General features: G+C 45.6%; 1 protein-coding gene across 1 annotated transcript in view; it reads left to right on the forward strand.

The window, feature by feature from the left end:
* Window positions 1–22,726, forward strand: part of CD63 (CD63 molecule) — a 207,942-nt gene extending 185,216 nt beyond the window's left edge. Inside the window, exons 2-8 of the mRNA XM_056867081.1 lie at window positions 8,953–9,035; window positions 17,725–17,913; window positions 18,723–18,797; window positions 19,068–19,169; window positions 20,362–20,502; window positions 20,628–20,711; window positions 22,629–22,726. Coding sequence (XP_056723059.1) covers window positions 8,970–9,035; window positions 17,725–17,913; window positions 18,723–18,797; window positions 19,068–19,169; window positions 20,362–20,502; window positions 20,628–20,711; window positions 22,629–22,694 — 723 coding nt within the window. The 5' untranslated portion in view covers window positions 8,953–8,969 and the 3' untranslated portion in view covers window positions 22,695–22,726. The remainder of the gene's footprint in view (window positions 1–8,952; window positions 9,036–17,724; window positions 17,914–18,722; window positions 18,798–19,067; window positions 19,170–20,361; window positions 20,503–20,627; window positions 20,712–22,628) is intronic.
* Window positions 22,727–24,373: the final 1,647 nt, after the last annotated feature.

The following is a 24,373-nucleotide window of genomic DNA, read 5'->3' on the forward strand; positions in this document are numbered from 1 at the left end:
GACCACAGGATATTTTAATAATGTCATCTCCTGTACTAGCTGCTGCACTGACAGATCAAAGGAAGTAATGAAAATCCCAACTCAACAATCTCCATTACAGATAAAATACTTCATTAAGCAGGACAGAGAGAAATAAATAGGGTAGACTGAGACTGATCAACACTAAGGGTGCTTTTTTACAGCCATAGTTTCACAAAAGAGCCCTGTGGCACCTTAGAACAGTCTTATCATAGGTTAAACTTTGGCCCCTGAAAGCTTTTGCTACACTAAATTTGCTCATCTTTAAATTTTCAGGGTATGAGTTTTTAGGAGTCAAAGCTCCCTTCATCAGATACCAATACCATATCTGACAAAGAGAGCTTTGACTCTCAAAATCTCATACCCTGAAAAATCTAGCTATGATATTAAAGTATTTTTCACCCCAAAAGACAGTTGGCTGGCATATGAGGAAGGGTTGAAGGAGCTGGGTATGTTTAGCCTGAAGAGGAGAAGACTGAGAGGGGATATGATAACCATCTTCAAGTACTTGAAGGGCTGTCACATAGAGGAGGGTGCCGAGTTGTTTTCTGTTGCCCCAGAAGGTCGGACCAGAATCAATGGGTTGATATTAAATCAAGAGTTTCTGTCCAGATATTTGGAAGAATTTTCTAACAGAGCGCTTCCTCAGTAGAACAGGCTTCCTCGGGAGGTGGTAAGCTCTCCTTCCCTGGAGGTTTTTAAGGAGGTTAGATGGGGGTCACTGGGGGTGGTGGTAGTTGTGAATTTCCTGCATTGTGCAGGGGGTTGGACTAGATGACCCTGGTGGTCCCTTCCAACTCTATGATTCTATGAGATGCCACTTTTCATGGTCAGGTCAGGTAATGTTGTATCACGGTGATGATGATAATTATACATCTAGAATAGTTTCCCATTGATAGGAATTAAAGAAAACACACTCTGCCATTATCATGATGGACATCTGTCTTAGTTTAAATTGGGTCATAGTGAATTTTGTATGTGTGTGTTTATGTGCATTTTTGGGAAGGTCGTAGCTTTCATCAAATTTTCCAAGGGGTCTGTGGCCAAAAAAAGTTAAGAACTATTGTTTAAGCTATACTGGTAGCAGCTGAGTCCAGGAATCTCCTATGACTTAACTTCTAAATGAGCATGTCAAAGGTATAGCTGAATGTTTACTGAAAGAGCTGATTTTAAGAATCGAGATCCAGCTTCTGAAATTAGCTTCTTTTAGCTGAGTGCTTTCAATGAGCAGGCATATCAAATGCATAAAGAAGAGATGGAAAAGCATACACTGTGTGCCAATATATTCCTTTATGAGATTCCAACGAGATTAAAGAATGTAATGTTACCCCCAGAACATAAGAAAATCTTTTAAGTGGCTAGGCTTCATCATGGAGATCACCAGCTTCCAGAGAAGTAACTTAGTCAACTGCTATGCACAATCTCCATGATTTAAGCAAAGTGAATTCCATTTGCTGCCTAATCAAATATTGTTTTATTTCAATTGCATAAGGAAGACAGCCCCTATAGATATAGAGTAGGATCAAGTGCAAAGATTGCACAGGACCACAGATCTTCCTAGCTTCCCCCCCCCCCACTAGTCCTTTCAGACCCTGGGAAAGTTTATTCCTGAGGCTGTGGGATCTACATAGAGTAGTAGAAAGGTTGGGAAAGGAAGAGAGTGAAATTGCTTGCTCCTGCCTCTTCCCTGAGCAGAGCTCTGCCAATGGAAGAGGGAGAAAGGAACTAATTTGACTCCTTCCCACTCAGCATCCTTGCCCTACATGGCTGTTCCTATATTTGGGTCCCACAACCCCAGGGACAGGAAGTACTTCTGGGGAAGGGTAGATATGTCCCTTCTGCTGATGGATTGTGAGATCCAACCCATTAAATGCTCCCAATCAGTGAAAAATCCAGAGGTAATGGATGAGAGGCCACTAGAGACTACTCAGCTTTAAGGTTGACAAGGAGGAAATTGAAATTGTTCAAGGCTTTCTGTTCCTTGGCTCCATCATCAACCAAAAGGGAGACTGCGGCCAAGAAATCAGAAGGAGATGGAGACTGGGAAAGGCAGCCATGAAGGAGCTAGAAAAGCCATGTGGAGGGGCTGTGGCTCAGTGGTAGAGCATCTGCTTGGCATGCAGAAGGTCCCAGGTTCAATCCCCAGCATCTCCAGTTAAAGGAACCAGGCAAGTAGGTGATGGGAAAGACCTCAGCCTGAGACCCTGGAGAGCCGCTGCCGGTCTGAGTAGACAATACTGACTTTGATGGACCGAAGGTCTGGTTCAGTATAAGGCAGCTTCATGTGTTCATGTGAGACATATGGTGTCTTCATAATACAAGCAGACTATATTGGAAATAAAGGCCTGAATAATAATAATGACAACAACAATAACCGCGCACCAGATTGCCCAAGAATAAGTGCATCCCAAATGTCCTTTGGTTTAACCAACACCAATCATACAGCTCTAATTTAACTTGATCAAACTATTGGAACTCTTTCAGACCCTCCCTTAAGCTTTGGTAGGTGTAGCATTTACAGAGATTCCAGGAAATGAAAGCTCTTTTACAAATCTACCATCAAGCAGGTCATGCAAAACCAAATGTACTTTCATGCTAATAAAGACATAACAATGTTTAAAAGTTCCTGAAAGATACACCAATATATATATATTTACAATTTTAACCTAGTTAAGTAAAAGTTTTAAGTGAGAATGTTTCTAACTTCATTTTGAAGTGTTAAAATACCCCCTTTCAAAAGGTTCCCTCCTAAGCAACATTGGATAGTGGTTGTAGTTGGGGGGGGAGTACTAAGATGCCCAATTGTTTTCTTTGTAGTAGAAACTTTATTTTTCTTTTAGTTTATATGAGATAGGTTGATTGTGATTTTAATAGGAGCCTGTCTAATAATTGTATCTAATTTTTATTACCGTAATATTTATTTGTAAGTTGTCCGGGGAGTCTGCACATTAGACATAAAATAAAAAGTTGTGTGTATGTCAAATTGCTTCTGACATATGGCAACCCTATGAATTAACAGAATCATAGAGTTGGAAGGGGTCATACAGGTTATCTAGTCCAACCTCCTGCTCAATGCAGGATCAGCCTAAATTATCCCTGACAAGTGTTTGTCCAGCCGCTGCTTGAAGACTGCGAATGGCAGGGAGCTCACCACCTCCCTAGGCAGCCGATTCCACTGCTGATCTACTCTCACTGTGAAAAAAATGTCCCCCTAATATCTAGCCAGTAACTTTCTACCTGTAATTTAAACCCTTTATTGCAAGTCCTGTCCTTTGCTGCCAACAGGAACAGTTCCCTGCCCTCCTCTGACAGCACTTCAAATACTTAAAGAGAGCAATCATGTCCCCCCTCAACCTCCTCTTCTCCAGACTGAACATTCCCAAGTCCCTCAACCTTTCCTCCTAGGGCTTGGACTCCAGGCCCCAGATCATCCCCGTCACTCCTCTGCACCTGCTTCATTCTGTCCACATCCTTTCCGAAGTGAGGCCTTTAGAACTGCACAAAGTATGCCAGGTGCAGCCTGAATAATGTGTTGGATGACCTAAAGAAGTTAGGCAGCATGAAGGATCAAGTTGATTTAAAAAGATGCACTTCCAAGTGCATTTCACAACTTAGAATTGCCTGCTGGCCTGGATAAAACTCTCCTGTTTCTACAATAGAGGGTTAATGTGTGAAAGTGGGCAGCTGAAGCTTTTCATGTCAGGGAGAGAAATCATTTCACTTGGTAACTGGTGGTGGAAAGTGCTGTCAAATTACAGCTGACTTATGGCGACCCCATAGGTTTTTCAATGCAAGAGACATGCAGAGGTGGTTTGCCATTGCCTGCCTCCACGTGGGCTGAGAGAGTTCTGAGAACTGACTAGTCCAAGATCACCCAGGAGGCTTCATGTGGAGGAGTGGGGAATCAAACCAGGTTCTCCAGATCAGAGTCCATCGCTCTTAACCACTACACCACACTGGCTTTCTCAGTTCCTAAATAACATCCCATTAATCTTCTGTTGAGGAGCCCCGTGGTGCAGAGTGGTAAGCTGCAGTACTGCAGTCCAAGCTCTGCTCATGACCTGAGTTCGATCCTGACAAGTCGGTTTCAGGTAGCCGGCTCAAGGTTGACTCAGCTGTTCATCCTTCTGAGGTCGGTAAAATGAGTACCCAGCTGACTGGGGAAGGCACTGGCAAACCACCCCGCAAACAAAGTCTGCCTTGTAAATGTTGGGATGTGATGTCACTCCATGGGTCAGGAATGACCCGGTGCTTGCACAGGGGACCTTTACCTTTTAAATCCTCTGTTAAAGGGCCAGGAATTTTTTTCTCCAGGCAGTTGGCAACCCTGTTTCAGCTACAGGAATAATGCTACTTTCTGGGGAGAGAGTGAGAAATTTTAGTAATCAGATCTATGACACTGGAGCAAATGCCATAACCACTGCCCACCCCCTCACACACACACATCAGTTTTCTTCAACCATTTCATTAACATTACAGCCTTCCTCAGTTACTTGTTCCTCTAGCATAAAAACTGCACCGTATCAGCTCACAGGTTTCCAGCAAACTAAAAACTTTCCAAGTTTAAATTACATGCTGGTTATGCTGGTTTACCCAGCTACTGGCTAATAACTTTGGCACAGAAAGCCCTTGTGCTTTTCCAACTTCCTCTTGGTGTTCCTTTTTTAATTTCACCCTTTGTACTCTGTGTTGACCACAGCATTTCTAACAAGGAAAAAAACCCCACACACTTTCCCAGCTTTCACTCATCAGGTCTTTTATTTATGCCGGCCAACAGGCCTGAAGAAATAATGTTCTACCTATTTAGTAGAAGTTTAATGAGATGTTATTTACCAAGTAAAGTTATTGACTTCCAAGCCATGAAAAGGTTCAGTTTCCCATTTCCACACTTTAAGCCTCTGTTCAAGTGACAGGACAGTTTCCTTCAGACCTGCTGGCAACCCAAGGCCAGGTATGTCAATCGATCCACAGGAATTCCTGTCTTAAAGCTAACGCATAAATATGACATTCTGTGAGTAGCCACAGTGCTACTGTTCTGTACCAAAGCATCCACACATTTCATTTGCATGGTTAACATCCAAAAAAGGATCTACTGGATGCATCAGCATTAATTTTTAAAATGCCACACCTGAATTCCCACATAAGAGCCCAGATAACTTTATTTATATATTAACACCCTACTTTGATCCCAAATGGGCCCCCAAAGCAGTTTACACAGTTCTCTCCTCTTCCATGTTATCCTCACAGCAATGATTCTGTGAGATACCGGAGACTAGCCAAAGGTCACCAAGTGAACTTCCATGGCAGAGTTGGGGTTCAAACCTGTGTCCCCCAGATTATAGTGGACCTGAAGGAAAATGTCTTGTCCCTTTCATAGAAGCTTCATGGGATTGGCTGCCCATTTCAATACATTCAGCCAGAGGTCTCCAATGTGATACCTGGGGGTGCCATGGTGCCCACCAACACCTTTTCTGGTGCCTGCCAAGTGTTTTTAGGAAGTGGGTGGGACCAAGTAGGGTTTTTGCTCAACAAGGCTTCTGATTGACTACTGGAGATTTGATTGGCTGTGTACATTTTTTTAAAAGTTTCTTTGGCGGCAGCTGCCTCCACAGTCCAAGGGTCTGCACTGTGTTACTGAAGTTAAACTGTAGCAGTCATTTTGTGGCTGGCTCTGCCTCCTGCAGCAGTCATTTTATTGCTGCACCCACCATGCCGTGTCAGAATTCCAAATGTGCTTTCAGGCTGAAAAAAGGTTGGGGACTCCTGCTCAAGCATTTATGAGTTGGGCAGTACATTTTTCTCCTAGCAAGAACTATCAACAAACATAAGGTATTTAATTTAAAGCAGGATTGGCTGATAGCCTACAGCTAGGGTTGCCAGGTCCCTTTTTGCAACTGGGGGAAGGTTTTTGGAGCGGAGCCTGAGGAGGGCGGGGTTTGGGGAGGGGAGGGACTTCAATGCCATAGAGTCCAATTGCCCAAGTGGCCATTTTCTCCAGGGGAACTGATCTCTATCGGCTGGAGATCAGTTGTAATAGCAGGAGATCTCCAGCTATTACCTGACTAGTTGGCAACCGTACCTACGGCCCATACTTAATGAGATTTTGACTGTAATGGGCTCAGGTTAGGGTTGCCAGGTCCCTCTTCGCCACCTGTGGGAGGTTTTTGGGGTGGAGCCTCAGGAGGGCGGGGTTTGGGATGGGACTTCAATGCCATCGAGCCCAATTGCCAAAGCGGCCCTTTTCTCCAGGGGAACTGATCACTGTCGGCTGGAGATCAGTTGTAATAGCAGGAGATCTCCAGCTACTACCTGGAGGTTGGCAACCCTAGCTCAGGTGCCTCTAACTCTGCAACGGACTAGTTAACCTGCTGAATAGGGGAGAGCTCCTTGAGACCGTACGTATTACAAAACTCCTCAATTCATTTCCTTTCTTGCATTTAAACGGCTGCGAAGAGCAAGCAAAGATGGAACTGCTGTAATATGAGACGTCGGAAGAGTCAATGCCAAGAAATCCCGTTGCTCCAGTCAGAAGAGTTTCTACACTCCTCAGACCCTTTGTTGGTGCACAATAGCTATTTAAAAATAAGTGGGAGCCGTCTGTCTGGAATTCTTCCAATATTTATTTAGAAAACAAATGTTTTAAGCATAGGAAAAGGAGACGTGTTAGTTGTTCCGGCTAAGCCCGCCCAACGGGGGAGGGGGGAGTCCAAGGAAGGGGGTAGGAGCCATGGTAGACTCTCAGCAAAATGAAAAGCCAACACTGGGGGGGGGGGGGGTCAGAAGCTTTCAGACCAACACCGGCCATTTATGCATGGTAGGTTTTGCCTTGGATTTGCCGCTCTTTAGATGCGCATTCCCCCCATCTAAATTCTTATAACTAAACAATAAGCAAAATATTGTCGAAGGCTTTCACGGTCAGAGTTCATCGGTTCTTGTAGGTTATCCGGGTTGTGTGACCGTGGTCTTGGTATTTTTTTTCTCGTGGCGTTTCGCCCGCAGCTGTGGCCGGCATCGTCAGAGGAGTCACACTGAAGGACAGTGTCTCTCAGCGTCAAGTGTGTAGGAAGGGCAATATATAGTCAGAAAGGGGTTGGGTTTGAGCTGAATCATTCTCCTGCAAAAAGTATCAAAGATGATACTCAATGATTCAGCTCAAACCCAACCCCTTTCTGACTCTATATTACTCTTCCTACACACTTGACACTGAGAGACACTGTCCTTCAGTGTGACTCCTCTGAAGCTGCCGGCCACAACTGCGGGCGAAACGTCGCGAAAGAAAATACCAAGACCCCGGTCACACAGCCTGGATAACCTACAAGAACCAATGAACAATAAGCCCCCATGCGGGGAAAATGTGTATCTAGAAAGCTGCAAAACTTGCAATGTATAAATGGCCAGCCTATATTCTGGGGAAGTCCCACGCAAACTTCTACAGAAGCGCCAAGCCGACGTCAGAGCCCCTCCTGGCTCCTATAACGGGACGTTTCCCCCACCCTTCCTGTTGACTCACTGGGGCGTGAAGGTAAGTCCAGTCATCTCTCTCCCCCCCCCCCTTTCCCCTTTCCATCACATGATGAGCAGCTGGGCGCTTTCCTGGAGTTACGCAGGCGGGGCGGGCAGCTGGGCAGGCGGGGCGGGGCGGGGAGCGGCGCCAGAGGAGCGGCCAGGCAAGGAGAAGGCAAAGCGCGAGGAGGAAGCGCAACAGTTCGGTGCGGGCTGGGCTCTTTGTGGACTGGGGGCGCTATCAGGTAAGGCCGCTCCTGGGGTGGGAGGCGAGTTGAGTAGTCGGAGACGCGGGTTGCGGGGGGATTGGAGAGGTTTCTGGGCCCCTTTGGATCCCCCCGCCCCCCGGTTTTTAATTGAGGCTCGGGAGTTTGCGAGGTGGGAAGGTGGCCCGAGCATTGCATGGTCCAGGAGCTAGCTGCGTGTATGCGAAGGGAATGCGGTTCTTTACGGGGAGCGGGGGGGCTATTTTCTTTCCGCCCCGCCCGCCTGCCTGCCTTTCCAGGAATGCAAGACTGGTTTTCTGACGAGGTGGAAGACCCTCGCTTCTGGCAGCCAAGCAGGGGTGGGGGGATACCTCCGTTGCAATAAAAACCATACTGTGTCACAAGTCTCTCTCCCCCCCCCCCACTTTGGGAGGCGGCGTGTGTCGTTCCCGCTCACTAACAACCATATTGGGCGAACTCGCACGGTCGCTTGAGCCTCCTTTCTTCCCAGTTCCAGCCAGGATCCAGCCAGGATCGAACGCACGGACGTTCGAAGAACGTTCAGCCAGGATCGAACGCACGGACGTTCTTCCCTGTTCCAGCCAGGATTCAGCCAGGATCGAACGCACGGACGTTCGAAGAACGTTCTTCGAACGTCCGTGCGTTCGATCCTGGCTGAATCCTGGCTGGAACAGGGAAGAAAAGAGGCGCAAGCGACCGTGCGGTTTCTCCCATTGTTTCCCCCTTTGATAACCCTTTAAAGGCCCCACAAGACCCTCTTTGTCCGATGGGATCCCTGTAAAGCAGTCGTTTTTATTTGACGTGATGGAGAGGGGGGAGTAGTCGAGGCACAGGGTCGGAGGGCTGTGAAATGCAGGAATTGCAGTGTGGTGGAAGGGTGCGGACAGCTGTATGCGGGCCTGGTTAGGCAGAGTTGGACTTTGTGGTTGAGGGTAGGTGTAGTTTAGCTAGTATGTTGAAAGTGGCCAGAAGAGGAGGCCTAGTATTCCTAATAGCTGCTGGGAGTAGGACTGTTTTCTGTTCCCTTCGGGAGTTTCCACCCATGCTTACTAGAATCACACCCTCCCTCGAGGGCCTGAATCCTTTGATATTGTGTCTTCTTTTCTATCTGTCTGACCTGCATTAATAATGCCCCAGTTTTCCTAGTTTTCTTTTTTTTTCCCCTTAATGGCCTTTTCTGATGCTTCTCCATTGCTTTTCCTACAGGGACTGAGCTTCAAAATGGGTGTCGAAGGTGGCATGAAATGTGTCCGATTCTTGGTTTTCTTCTTCAACTTTATATTCTGGGTAAGTTACGGGCCTTGGCTCTGCAAGTGGTGAAGAATTGCAGGGGGGGGGGCTGTTTTTCCTGAAGGAATTCTAGGCTGTGTTTGTGCAAGAAGAAGTCTGCAACTTGATACTGCAGATTACTTGGTACAGAAGTTAGGGGGTTACCACACTTTGTATTCCCAGCGACGTATTAAGAGTTTGAAAATGTTATAAAAAACATCGCTTTAAAAGGGGTTTTGGATACAACGGCTTATAAATGGTTGGAAGCTAAAGGGGCCAAACAAAGTGCGAACAGTATTTTTTATAACAGTTTCAAACTCTTAATACATCGCTGGGAATACAAGTGCGGTAACCCCCAATGTCAACAGGCTATTGTGCCTTAAGGCCACTGTTTTAAATCCTGGTTACTGCCAAAGGGTTGGAAGAACCAGTTGTTGCCCTAATGTAATGGGCTTCTATATATTGCGCTTTTCTTGGGTTACTTCAGACTTTGGAGATGGGATATTTTGTCAGGTTTGGCTAGCTTCTTTATAGGTAGTCCAGTTTTTAGGAGTGTTAATGGCAGAAACTGGGGCATATTTTTAGCTGTGTGATTTAAGCAGTTTGGAACTGTTATTGGTTGCCCCATGGGACTCTGGGAATTTGGCTTTGAGGATGCTGAAGCTGTTGTAAGAGTCCCTGATTTCTAAGGTTGCCAACTGGCATGGAGAAAAATATCCTTCCCCTTTAGTAATAATTAAGTGCCATCAAGTAACAGCTAACTCCTGGCAACCCCTGATAGGGTTCTGGGGCTTTATTGGTTTGGGTAAGGAGGCTGCTGAGCCACCTTGGTGTAGTGGTTAAGAACAGCTGACTCTAATCTGGAGAACTGAGTTTGATTCCCCACTCCTCCACATGAAGCCTGCTGGGTGACCTTGGGCAAGTCACAGTTCTCTCAGAACTCTCTCAGCCCACACAGAGGCAGGCAATTGCAAACCACCTCCAAATGTCTCTTGCCTTGAAAACCTTACAGGGTCGCCACAAGTCAGCTGTGACTTGATGGCACTTTCCACCACCAAGGAGGCTGCCGAACATATCTAACCAGCTAGTGAAAGGGTTTTCAATTTCCTTTTTCAGTTCAGTCTTTTCACCTTCTCTAGCTGGCAGGTTAGAAACCTGTTTGTCCTATAGCAGCTGCCATAGCGCCATGTGTGATTTAAGCAAGGCTGTTGTTGCTCTGTCTGCAGATGGGTTGGATCCCACTTTTAGTACTGGAATAAAACAAATAAGCTCCTATTGCACTGGATTTGGAAGTCTAGAACCTAATGTTTTTGTTAATCATAGTATGGGATCAGTTTCTGTCTGCATTTTTTTTAGTGATTCTGCCTAAGGCACACACTTGTAATGTTTTGCTGTTGCTCAACAGCAGGAACAAACAGCTCTCTGCATCTAACAGCAGCCAACTGATGCTTGTTCTGTGACAAATCATGTATTGCAAAGAGTTGTGTGGCAGAAGAGGAAGTCCATATAGAGAGGGACAAGCTAGAGAAGTCTGACTTAAGTGTGTCAGAACATACAGAGGGCACCGTAACATGGCAGAAAGAGTGGGCTTTCCTACTCTAGTTTCTTTCCTGTCTCATTAGCGACTTTGAAATGGCAGCTGTTAAAAGGGGAGAAACCCCTGCTGTGAATGTGTGAGATACACTAGAGATTGAAATTAAGGGGGAAGCATGCTTAAAGCCTTGACTAACCCTCAGCTTTATTAGATGGACATTCTGAAGCCCTGCCCCCCTCCCTTATCAGGCTTTTTCAGCTTCTACCTAGTGGTTCTAGACAGAGCCAGGATGGCAATTGAGGACTAGAATTTCTGGATTTGTGACCTCAAGAGGGATCACATAATATATCTCCTCTCATTTAATTCATACCATGGTGACTAAGCCCAAGGGTTCTCTTAACGCAGTTGTATCCTACCATCTTGATTGAGTTAACAAGAGAAGCAAATGTATGATTGGCTTGCTTTTTCTGTGTCTCCAAAGCAAAAGCTAGCCAAATCCACTTGCAGTTGATACTACTTGTCCTTGTTAAAAATTTTGCATCTGTGTTTGGTGATTGAGGACCCAAAGGTAGCTCTTCAGAAGGATTTGGGAGCCACTGGTCGTTGGTCCAAGGTTTACACCTATCTTGTGGTTTTACTTATCCAAGTTTGAAGCCTTCTCTGGACTGAGGTGCTTTCCTCCAATGGAAGAGGCTCTTCTATTGGAAGAAGTGTCCTTGTACTGGAGGAAGGCTTCCAGTTTGGCTGAGCAGAGTGGTAAGATACAAACCCGGAACCTGCGTTTGTGCAATAGACAGTGCATGGCTTTGTTCACCCCAGTATACAGGCCAAAATATTTCCTGTCTGGTGGATCCCATTGGTGCCATCAGATTTCTCTGCTAGCTACTGTTAAACTAATTGATGTCCCCATCAACTAGATGGTTGGGAACATAAGGTCCAATGTGGGGTTAGATATGGATCCAGCAGCACCTTAAAGACCAACAAGATTTTCAGAGTATGAGCTTTCGAGAGTCGACTCGTCAGAGTCAAAAGCTTATACCCTGAAAATCTTCTTGGTCTCTGAGGTGCTTCTGGACTCTGCTACCCTGTGAAACTATCAGAGTGGGGCCAGAGCTTGCAACAGAGAGGGGAACCTTTGCTAAAGGACGGAGGAGGTGGGGTTAATATGTCCTTAGTACATGGCTACACAACATGTGTGTTATAGTGACACTGTCTCTTCTTCTGTCTACCCCCTACACATGTTCTCGCTATTACAGCTCCTTGGTAACCATCCCCCCTCAGTAAGGCTTTAGTGTTGAATACATTCCAAATACTTGCCTTTCATGGTATCAGATAGCATTTACTTTGTCAACCGCAAAAAGGGTGAGTCAACCATATGTTTGCCTTTCCTGTTAATTTGACCAATATGGTAAATATACCTGGGTGAAAGAACCCTGGGACTCCTTGTCAGCTAAGGCTTTCTGCCTCTGCCCCTCCCCCCTGGCATCTACACCTCAATGGAGATCTGCCCGGCTAATCGTTAGTGTGTTACCAGGTCCCGCGGAACAATGCCTGGGAGCCCTGGCAATCACCTAGCTATTTCATGCGTTAGTTTCATGTATGGGTTTTTCAATGAGTAGTTACCGGCAGTTCTTCCGTATTTCCTTGTATCTGAGCCATCAAGACAACTCTGCCACACCTCGTCCTTTTGTGTTATGCCCGGAACCTAATCAGTCCTATTGTATGTACCCTATAAATGTACCGGTGTTTCCCCATGTCTGTATTATGTCTCTATGGACTGACTGAACTCGCTGGCTTTCTTAATAAAACTTTTAAACTCGCTGGAGTGAAGTTCCTTATGAAAGAAACGCAACGAAGTACTGCAGCCTGACACTCCTCCAGTAAGATATGAAGAAGGGAGGGAGTATATTATGTGACCTTTTTGTGTGTTTGTTTTGCTGCCAAGTCAAAGCTGACCTATGACGACCCCTGGTGGGGCTTTCAAGGCAAGGGATGTTCAGAGGTAGTTTGCCGTTGCCTGCCTCTGTGACATGCCCCTGGTATTCCTTGGAGGTCTCCCATCCACAGAGTTGCCAAGGTGGAGGCAGAGAGTGTGTGACTGGCCTAAGGTCAGCCGGCAAGTTTCCATGGCAGAGTGGGGGTTTGATTCCTAGCCCAACACCTTAACCACTATGTCATGCTGGTTCTCCTGTTGTTCAATAAATCCAGGAATGTTAGCCCTCAGTTCCCAAAGTGAATCTAGAAGCTTTGTTTTCGTTCTGCTGAATTCCAAAAGCTTGACACAACATTTTGAGGTCTGCATGCAGTTTTTGTTTGCAATAACTGTGCATTTTATGAATGTTCTCCTTTGGGGGTTAATGTCCCTTTTGAGTTCTCAGATACAAATGCTTCTGCTTTTTAAAAAACAACAACACACAATGCAATGGGTTGGATCCAATGAACTGTGAATAGAAAAGCGTCCAAGGAATGGATTACTTCTTCTTCCTTTGTGGCTTCCGGCAGTTGTTCTCCCCACCCCTGCTGCCCAAGCTGCTTCTGAGGAGAACAGGATGTAATCTGAAATGCTGCAACCAGAAAGGGGAGTCAGTGGAAATCACCTCGTTCTCCCCCCCCCCTCCTTCCACGAGTTCTTGCTTTGTTGCCTGAAGCGATCATTGGAGAAGGTTGACCCCCCCCCCCCATGGCCTGCAACCTCTTTCCCATCCTATACATACAACATCCTGCTGTGTACCTGAGGGGTTTCAAGCAGCTTTGGTGGGGATTCAGGAGGAGGAGATACTGGTTCCATAAATGCTTTCTGTTCTGTACAGTTCACTGGATCTAGCCCAAATAACTCGTACAAGGCTAGCCTTTTCATGATAAAAAGCAGAATGTTAAAATGATTTTGGTATTTTCTAGGTTCTGCATTGTTCAGCTAGAGCTGAAACAATTCAGTGATTTGGCCCCTCATACTTTTGAGCTTCAGTTCGACATCTAGAAGTCTGCATTTAAAAAATCTAGGCTTCGAATGTTTGAATATATACCCCCCAAAAAAAATCTCTAAGCCTCTCTTTTTACATAGTAAAGCATAGCATATCTTAAAGTCTCTTCTGTTTGCAGCCGAGCACTTATTGCAATGCTGGTGTGAAACAAGTGGGGAAAACTGTGGTTTTTTGCTTCTGCTGCCAAAGCAGAGATAAACTGAAACGGAAAAACATCCATGTAAAGGAGGAAACGATGATGCTTCTGTGGGCTTCACGTATGGGGCCATTTCAAGTTGCTTTGCTAATTCCTCCCATATAATCTTGTGTCTGATGTAATATGATCTGGGTGCTGCTGCTGGGCCCGTAGCTCCCTTCCACAGCAAAGAACCGTCTACAGGTTTTTCCACAAGTGAGGCTGGTGTGTGTTTTGTGTGTATAAGTGTGTATAGCTGGCTGAGCCTTGCGTGTATATGTTAATGTTTATTTATTTTGGATCTTTTTGGAGTGTGTGTTGTCTGCTCCTGACTGCCCACCTACTGCTAAGCTGCCCTTCCCTTTTCCGCTTTGTGTGCTATGTGGAAAGTGTGGAAGGTTTCCCAGAAAACATAATGCAGCAGTCGGGCCTCTTCGCAGGAGGGGGAGAAAGCGAGTTGATAGAACAGTATAAGCTAACTCTTGCAGCAGCAGCCAGATGTGATGGGCCTGCAGGGAAAGAGGGGCTGTAAAGGAACAGAGGTTCCTGGTAGTGCTGAAAGTAAGCAGTTCTCACTTTCAAGGGTGGCTGCTATTCCAGGGGCTCCTTCCAGGGTGGGGCACCTATAGCAGTGTCCCTACAGCATCTTCCCTCGGATGGTAATGCCACACACACTGAAGATGGAAGTTAAGCCTGTGGAGGTGGGGAGGCTCAAGACAGCCCTTGCTGATTTTGGTAATTGTTGCTTCCACTCCTGTATCTAGCTGCTGTATAACCTACATTTCCTCTCCCTTCTCTCTGCGCTAAAAACAGTGATGATTACTAAATCAGTATCTTAAACTCCTCTCGCTGTATTGCTGCAGTGTAAAACATGGTATCTCTTTCTGAAGTGAGATGCTTAACTCTTTGCTCATGGGATGGAGTAGGGCAAAGAGGGGAATAATGGAATGTGTGGTGTAACCTCATGAAACTGCCTTATACTGAATAAGACCACTGGTCCATTAAGATCAGTATTGTCTGTCAGACTGACAGTGACTCTCCAAGTTCTCCAGTAGAGAGATTTCACATCACTTACTACCTTATCCTTTTAACTGGACATGCTGGGGATTGAACTTGGAACCTTCTGCATGCCATGCGAAGCAGATGCTGTATCACTGAGCCACGCCCCTCCCTCTCCAGCCTTCTAATGCTGGTTCTTTGCTTGTTCCCCAGAAGATCCCTCCTCTGCTCTTAGAGGAACTTGTAGTTCTAATGGAAGTTGGTTACTCAAGGCAGAGGTGAATCAGCAAGTTACAATGATTAAGTAAAGTTAACAGTCTTTTTCTGTGTGCTCTTTTCTGCCCCACCTGGCATATCTGTGGCATCCATTTGGCACAGTTGGGCCAATGAGGTTTCCACCACTAGGCATCTGTTTGGGTAAAGGTGGCAATGTTCTCTCCTGCTCTGGTCTCCACCACTGGGTGCCATTTAGAAATGGGCTTGGTCTCTTTGCTTTGAGTGCCTCCACCCTGCCGTGATAGGGCAAAGTAAATACCAGCTCCAGAAAACACACAGACTGTTTGGGAACTGGGTGGTGAATCCAGCTGGAGAGGCAAGAAGCTTTCTGCGTAGTCTTTCAGCTTCAGGCCTGAGTTGGATTCTTGCTTATGATCTTGTGTAGGCTCTCGTGGTCCCTGATTAGCAGGAATGGGCCTGACTTTTCTAGTGCCACTTCTGGAAAATGACTGTCCTGCTCCTGTTCCTTGTCTTGTAAAACTTTTGCTGAGCACACGTAAGCTTTCAGTCCTCACCCCGTTACTCTTTCCAGTAACAGTGCTGCCTTTTATGCAGAGTTAACCCACTCAAAGCCCAATGAAATCCATGGATTTAGAGTGGAGCAACTCTGCATAAGATGGCACTGTCCGGCTTGCGTGGATGCAGCTTGATTCTAGTACCATGTAGGGAATCTGAATAAGCCTGAACTTTCTCACATTGTAGCCAGTGGGGCTTGTTTTGAACTGTGTGGTTATTGTATGTCAATCACACTTTATTGGTGTACCTTGAACTGAAAGAACAAACACATTTTTAAAAGCATGTGGCCTGTGTGGCCAAGTACAGATGCCAGGGCAGTGCTTCCTCTTCTATCCTCTGCTATATCTGCCTGTCCTACCAACTAATATTGCTGGCTGTGTGTTTAAGTGCTGTTCCTGATAAGTGCTATCAGATCCATTAAATCAGGGATCCCAACATAATGCCATGGGCACCATGGTGCCCGCAAACACCTTTCTAATGCCCACCAAGTGTTTTTAGAAAGTGGGCGGTGGTACCAAGCGTGGCTTTTGGACAGCAAGGGTTTTGTTTGGTTGTGAAGATTTTTAAAATTGCTTTGGCAGCAGCTGCTGTCACAGCTCAAGGATCAGTCACCACGATGACTAAAGGTAATTGAGACAGCCACCGTGTGGCCTGGTTCCACCTCCTGTGGCAGCCATTTTGTGGTTGTGCCCACCACGCTGTGTTAGAATTCCAAAGGTGCCCGCAGGCTCAAAAAGGTCAGGGAACCCTGCATTAAACATTTGTTAAAGGAAATGTGTTGATCACTTTACTTACACACCCTACTTCAGAGGCCTGTGAAAGAAAGGAAGTTCTTAAGGGAATACAGGATATACAAGTGGAGTGGATGGGATAATGGTTGATCATGGAATTTTGTAGGAGGGTCGGACATGTTCCAAGAACCTTATCATGTGAAAATCAGTGTGCTAGAAGAAAACAGCTGTTCTTACTTTAATCTGACTTGGCTTTTTTTTGTTTGTTAAAACATTTATACCTGGGGTTGCCAACTCCAGGTTGGGAAACTCTTGGATATTTGGGGGTGGAGCCTGAGGGGGAGGGGCCTCAGTGGGATATGCCATGTGGGGTTAGTAAAGCACATTAGTGTGACCTGTTTTTTCAGTCCTGTATTTGTGATGGATACCCTTGATATTGTGGTTGCAGTTAACTCCACTGATAACCGTCTCCTTTTGCCCCATTGATATGGCGAATGGATAACTGTGTCTAATTCAATGCATTAACAGGCAGTAAACCTAGTTTTGCTATTAATCCCTTTTCAAGACAATTCTAATACATGACTCATGGTCCAAGTAGATTAGTCATTCAAATATTGCATAGTTTAGAATTTCCCCTTTCTTCTCCAGACCGTGAAAGAGAGTCTTCTGTCTGGCACCTCCTTCCGCAGATTAAGATGGAACATGTTGGCCACACGCATGAGCTTGAATGTGATATTTTAAACAAGTGTACATCCTCTCGTAACATGCATTGCCCATATGCTAGGCTACCAGTATGCCAAACTATGGGCCGGACTACACCTTATTGGTTTTTAAAGGGTTGGGTCTGAGTTTCCAGACCCTTCTCATGTTCACTGCAGCCACACAGTGGTTGTGGGGAATGGCTTCTTTTTTTTTCTTAAAGGAGAGCCCAGGTAGGCTTCGAACGGCACTGTGAGGGGAATCAGGGCTCCCCCACTCCTCCTGCAAGCCATTTTCCAGCACATTTTGCACTGGAGGTGGGGAGTTGTACAGTTTCATGTGCACAGATAACTCCACATGGAGCAGCAAAATTGGGGAAATAACCCCCCTGCATGGTTTTTGGGCTTAAAAAAATGGCTTGTGGGGAGAGGCAGGAGCCCTTACTGCCCCCATAGTGCCAACCTGAGCCCATATATGTTTTCCTTTTTTAATGAAGTTGTTCCCCACAGTTGCTGTGTGGCTGCGGGAAACACAAGTTGAGTCTGGGGAACTCTGACCCAACTCCTTAAAATCAGAAAAGTCTAATTTGGCCTTATGTCTGACCATCGTTGGACCTGTGTATGCTAAGGAGCAAATAATTTGGCTGCTAAGCAGATGCAAGTTTCTTCTCTGCCTTCCCCCATGCAGTATAATTGCTTGTTGGAAGGGTTGTTGAGATGGAGACGAGCAGACCTTTGGTTCATCATGTAAAGACTCCATCCTTGCTGTACTGACATCTTGTTTTTCTCCTACACAGATCTGTGGCATCGCTCTCATTGCCCTGGGGGTTTATGTACAGATTAAGTTGAATAACACCCTGCATATGTCTAGCCTGTCTTCTTCAGGGGCTCCCATTGTTATCCTGATTGTGGGCGTCATCATCTTCTTCATCTCTTTCTTCGGCTGCTGTGGAGCATGGAAAGAGAACTATTGCATGGTCACCACGGTGAGGGTTGATGGAGTGCTGAAGCGGGGCTAAGATTTGAGGGGCATCGGCACAGCGAGGGCTGTAGGCTGACACTGAGAAGCTTGGGGGCACTGGTCTGCATCCCATGGGTGGGAACACTTAGATGCATCACGGAGCACCCCTGTGAATAAATAAATAAATTTTATTTGCGGCTAGTATGCCAGATAAAATTGGTAAAACAGAAACTGACCATACAGAGTAGATATTTACAACCAAGGCTAACAAAATTAGGAATCACCCAGTTTTACATTTCCACAGATTAAGGAAGTGCATTAAGGCAACGTAGCTTCATTGCTTCTGCACAATATTTTGCGGCCTGGGTGGTGATTGGTGAGCTGTCTCTCAGCAGAAACCTTTTGGTCCATTCACCCTCCTCACCAGACCCCATTTCCCTAATCAAAGGGTCAATAATATTGAAGCGAGCTGACTTGTAGAGGGGACATCTAAAAAATACATGCTCGATGGTTTCCAGCTCCTCTGTGTTACACAAGCAAAGTCTCTCCACTCTGGAGATCTTCTTAAATCTCCCTTCTAATATGGCAGATGGTAGGGCGGCACACCTGGCCAGTGTATAGGCCCTCCTATGCATCCCACCTCTTGAAATCAAACACTGCACCTACTATGGCATAAGATATACCCCTGAACAAGAAACAAAGTGACAGAACTCCCCATTTCTGGAGGTAGATTCTTCTCCTCGGTCATTGAGCTCCAGAGTCATGCCCATGTTATAAAATGAAGAGATTAACGCACGCTTATGGTCTTTAACAATGGTATGCTTTTCTTAATAGTTTGCTGTCCTTCTGACCTTGATCTTCCTGGTGGAGATTGCTGCTGCTATTGCTGGCTACATCTACAGGGACAAGGTAAGAGATGTGCCTGGGCCCTGTGAATTGTGGGTAAAGGGCTGTTCACTGCCATTTCTAAATGAGAGTAGCGGGGAGACTCACAAGAGAATGCAGTCTTTCTTTGGACTATTAAATCTCCCCAGAGTCGATTCCACCAATAGGTATTCCATCCAGCAGTCACTCTTGTTCCTGCAAAAGGATTTTGTATGGCAGTTAATTACTCTATGTGTGTTCTAGGGGTAAGCCTTATCATTTATCAACCACTTCACCTTTGCTTTTTGTTCAAAGATCCAATCAGTGGTTAATGAACAAATCAGAGAAGCAATGCGTGAAACTAAGAACAATAAAAATACGACGCTCACAAATGATTTTGATGCATTGCAGAAACAGGTGAGTGCAACAAGGAAGTTCTGTCTTCTGGGCTAATTGAATAGGAAAACCATGGTGGTGCTGTGTTGTTTGCGCATGTGCTTCCTAACCAGCAGCCTATCTGAGCTGGCAATAAAGTGCTTAGAGCAGGATCTACCCTGTCCACTTTATGTATATTCAGGGCCTTAAGTATGCCTCTTTCAGTAACGTACTTGCATCACAGATGGCTTTTGAAAGCGCACTCAATTTCAGAAGTGATTTGTCAGGCAGTGGTTTGAGAAACACAGGCTTGAAGCAGTCTTGGGCCTGCAGAGCTACTCCTGTGTTCTTTAGATCCCAGCCATGTAGCATAAGGAGAGCCCTGCTGGATCGGCTTGTGCCATCTCTCCAAATGCCAGGCAGGTGTTTCTGGGAGTCTTGCAAGCCCCTGATGCCTTCCCCTGTTTGTCCTCAACCTCTCCTAGTCAGAGGAATGCTGCCTTGGATCATCAGCTGACATTGATAATAGGCCTACCAATTCCGATCTTCTAAGTTTGGCAAACCTTTTTAAAAAATTCTGTAAGGCCACCTTCTACACTTTGATAAACGAAGCACAAGGCCACATGCTCCGCTCTCAAAGGTACCCTATGCCACCAGGGAGCGTGATCCAGTGGCTGGAGTGCTGGCCTTGGACTAAATAACTTAGTAGTCTTGGGTTTGTCATTAGTGTTGGGAGCTAGCATGGTGTAGTGGTTAAGAGCAGTGGTTTGGAGTGGTGGAGTCTGATCTGGAAAACCCTCTCCTCCACACGAGCAGTGGAGGATAATCTGGTGAACTGGATTTGTTTCCCTACTCCTACACATGAAGGCAGATGGGTGACCTTGGGCTAATCACAGCGCTCTTATAGCTCTCTCAGCCCCAACTACTTCACAAAGTGTATGTTGTGGGGAGGTGAAGGGAAGGCGATTGTAAGCAGTTTGATTCTCCCTTAAGTGGTAGAGAAAGTTGGCATATAAAAATCAACTCTTCTTCTCTCCCCCCCCTCACCCTTGTGAAATTGGAATAATAATAGTGTTGCAAAATGGCTGAGGATGAATGTGCTGAGGAACTAATATCTGCTCTGAAGCATGGGGTTAGGGCAAACTAGGAACAAAGAAGCTTCTCCTTCTGGTATGATTCTGTGAGATGCTCACTTCCCTTTCTCCATACAATTCTCCTCTCCACTCCATTGTAGTATTCTTGCTGTGGAGCTACAAACTTTACCGACTGGTTTAATGCAACAGGGGTTTTCGATCGCACAGTGCCTGCATCATGCTGCAAAAACCATACAGATGATTGTACTAAGAACCCAACGAGTTCAAACACCTTCACAGAGGTATGTGTGGAGGAGAACCGACAGTCGATTGTGGAGGGGCGGGGGAAGAGCTTTGTTCCTGGATACCAGAGTCTCATGCTGGGGGGCCCTCCAAAGTAACTCTTTCCATTTTTCTATCCCTGTAGGGTTGTACGTCAAAAATAGAAGAATTGCTGAGGAAACACATTCTAATTATTGCAGGAGTAGCATTGGGCATCGCATTCTTTGAGGTACTAAGAATTTTAACAGACTATGAGGAAGGGTGTTTGTGTGAGAGTATATGTAATGTGATGGTTGTACTAGGTAAGATTTGAGTTTATAATTATTATTATTTTGGTGCATGTTAAAGCTAAATTCTGCAGTATGAAACATTGTTTTTAAAAATCTGCTTCTGTTAGTCATGGAGGGAAGCAAAGAGCGATACAAGAGTCTGAGGTCCAACCCTATGTCACCTGAAGCCCTAGTTGACTCTCCATCTCTGGCTTCTGAGACTTCACCAGGAATTGTCTATGTTGGTAACCTTAAGGGTTAGAAAGGTCTCTCTTCTAGTAAACTGAAATTCTCAGCACGGTGAACATTTCTCCCCTTTTTGTACTGCAAACTGTGAGGAGTGTAATACAGCCTTGCCAGACAACAGTTCCATTAATCGGGAGTAGCATTAATCAGTATGCTACTAAATTTCCATAAATGTAGTGTTACTATGTAAGTTAGATAGCTGGATTGCCCCATCTTCAGGAATGCAAAGATCATGTGGTCTCCGTCACCCAGAGCTGAGATACTTGCTGTATTCTTAACGTGTACCCAGCGGGCTCTCATCTGGGGTCAGGAGTGATCTCCTGGTATGATTTCTTGCAGTGAAGGGCTAAAAAACAAGGTATTTCTATAAAGTTTTGGAATAGAGGCCCTTCAGATACGCAGCCTCCTCTCTTTTTTGCTATTTGTAGATTAAAAACTACTGCCATGTCTTGCTGGTTGCTTAGCTCAGCTACCCACAATAAAGCCAAAAAGCTCCATATTCAGATCTATAGTACTGGCAGGAAGCTCAGTATGTTTCCACAGGCCCTGACTTACTTATCTGATCTGAAGATGAAACTAGATATCAAGGGTTGGGTGTGGAGATAACATGAATGAGGTGTCTTTTTCCCCCCTTGGATGTGGTGCACAGGTGCATCTCTTCATTCCACTGTTATCTGTAGTCAAGCAACATTTGCAGTTTGTTCAAAGCAATGTTTAAAAGAAAAAAACAACCCTTGTGAGCAGACACTATTAGGGTGAATATATAAATGCCGAGTGTTGATGATCCTCATTCTACCACTTTTACTTACCCAGAAAACAAAACTACTATTGTCTGCATCTATCTGGTGTGGAGGAAGGGAATAGAAGTCCCACCTTGGGACACTTACTATAAGTCACCTAAAGGCTATAACAGCCCAATGGGGAAACCAAGCTTGGTGAGCATGTCAGGAGTGGGACGGACTATACAGACAGGGTTGGGGTTGTACAAGTAAACAGCTAATTCCTGAGCTTTCGGTGTGCTGCAGCCCCTCCTAAGCAGTTCTCTGCCCACCGAAACCTTGAAAAAAGCCTTTTTGTGGCTTTTTTTCTTTTTAAATGGGGCTTTTCACCCCATTGAGAAGAGCGAGGCTGCGTCTGCTAAAAAGTAGGCACAACCTCGCTCTTCTCCCCACCGGCATACCTGGGGCAAAAGGGGACCAGAGACTGCCTACAGGCAGCCCCGCCCCAGGAACACTGCCCGGAATGCCGGTGCGGGCCGTTACACTGGTGGGATGCTGGTGGAAGGCCCCGCCTGTGTCCCAGGGCAGCTCCAGGACACCAGCGTCTGGGCCTCTCTGCTGGCATTGGGGCCACTTATGGCGGCATAAGTAGCTTGGATGCCAGCATGTGGGGGGGCAACCCACGCAGCCCCTTCCTAACCTGAGGACTTTCATCCTCAAAAGTCAGGAATGCGCTTGAAAAGAACTGGAACGTTCTCTCCCATCTCTTGTCAAAAGATAAGAGACAGTATTCCGGCTCTTTCCCCTGCTCATTATAGTGTGAAAGATTATCCGCCTGCATACATAACCCCCCTCCCAAAAACAATACCAGCCAACCCATAACTGATACAGTTTCTGTAATCTCTTTTTCAGCTCCTCGGTATCATCTTTGCCTGTTGTCTCATGAAAGGAATCCGCAGTGGCTACGAGGTCATGTAGCCGCTCCTCCGTGTTGTGCGTCTGCTGCAGCAGTTCCACAAAATGGTGGAATGTTTCTGGGGTGCAAATGGCAGGTTCCAGTGTACTTGGGGCTTTATCATGGGAAAAGAGCGGATGGTTGCCTTCTTTTGTTGTCTTTTATAAAATGTGTACAGCCATCTGGAAGGATTTACTTGTGGCCTTATCTTTTTTCCTTATCCCTCTAACAGGAAAGTGGGGCCCCTATCATAAGTTCCACTCCCCTTCAAAGTTACTTTTTTCTGCACCTTAATTCCCCTCTGCTGCTGATCATCCTTTACATTCAGGTGGGCTCTTAGACTTTTGCCGCCTAGTGGGCATGTTGTGACATGCAGCTGCTGCTGGGTTCCCGGCCGATGTTCCTAGTATTCTTATTAGGTGTAAGCGAGCACTCTCCAACTGTTGCTTTCCCCAGATTCACACTTCTTTAGACTTCTGTAGCTTTCTATTTTGACATGCCTCCTAATAAGCAGATTATCTTGTGCCTTTTCAGCTTCTCCTCTTCTGCCTTAGAAAGGCAGGCTCTCCATTCAGACAAATATTTTTGTTTTAGAAAACCACAAGGAGATGGGGGGAAATAATTTTTTTAGCTGGTGTCATTATTTTGGAAAATAAAAGCTTTTGGTTTCCCAAAACGTTTGAATATTATTTTAACTCTATTCTGGTTTGGGTGTACTTTCTAATCTTAGATCTTCTCTTTTATGTACCTTTGGAGTAAGCATCCCCTCTCCAATATTCTCTTGCAGAAGCTCAGAATGGAGGACTACTAATATGACTGAACTACTTCTTTCATTAGTGTGATAGTGGGGGTGGGGGGATCCATCCAGTGGGAGCACTTCCATGCTGAGCCAGTAATACATGAATTGGCCTATAGTCTTGTGCTGTAGGGTACATAGTGTCTGTAAACACACAGGATTCTCACATTCATCATTCTCATGTTTTACTTAGTGCTGTTCACAAACTTAACTGATACACACGAGTCCTTGAGATCGGTAATGGAGGCTCTTGCTGATGTTTTGAAGAGCCTTGATTATGTGTAAAGGTTCCAGTTGTGCATTTAGAACCTACCCGATACCATTTAAGAATAATAGGTACCTGGTTGGGAGAGGGATTCCTTTTAGCTCACTCCAGTTGCAGCATCTTCACCTGCCTATAATGGTATAGTAGTTAAGAGTGGTGGACTCTAATCTGGAGAACTAGGTTTGAATCCCCATTCTTCCATGTGAGTGGCTAACTCTAATCTGGAGAACTGGGCTTGTTTCCCCGCTCCTCCACATGAAGCCTACTGGGTGACCTTGGGCTAGTCACAGTTCTCTCAGAACTCTCAGCCCCACCTACCTCACAAGGTGTCTGTTGTGGGGAGGGGAAGGGAAGGTGATTGTAAGACGCTTTGAGACTCCTTAAAGGTAAAGAAAGGCAGGGTATAAAAAACAATTCTGCTGCTGCTTTTTCCCATAGGATCAAGTACTCTGCCTGGAAACTCTTGTTTACTTATATGCAATATCATCATCTTATCATACCAGGAGTCAGAGATGACTGTCTTATGCAGTGAGGAAGATCAGGTGGCAGGGCAGTGGCATTTATTTGATGACAGCTTTATTTTTGCACCATTTAGTGTTTGTTTTACACCGATAGCTGGATCACAGGCTTGGTCTGGAATA

The sequence above is a fragment of the Euleptes europaea genome, chromosome 1 (assembly GCF_029931775.1).
Source record: "Euleptes europaea isolate rEulEur1 chromosome 1, rEulEur1.hap1, whole genome shotgun sequence".
NCBI lineage: Eukaryota > Metazoa > Chordata > Lepidosauria > Squamata > Sphaerodactylidae > Euleptes > Euleptes europaea.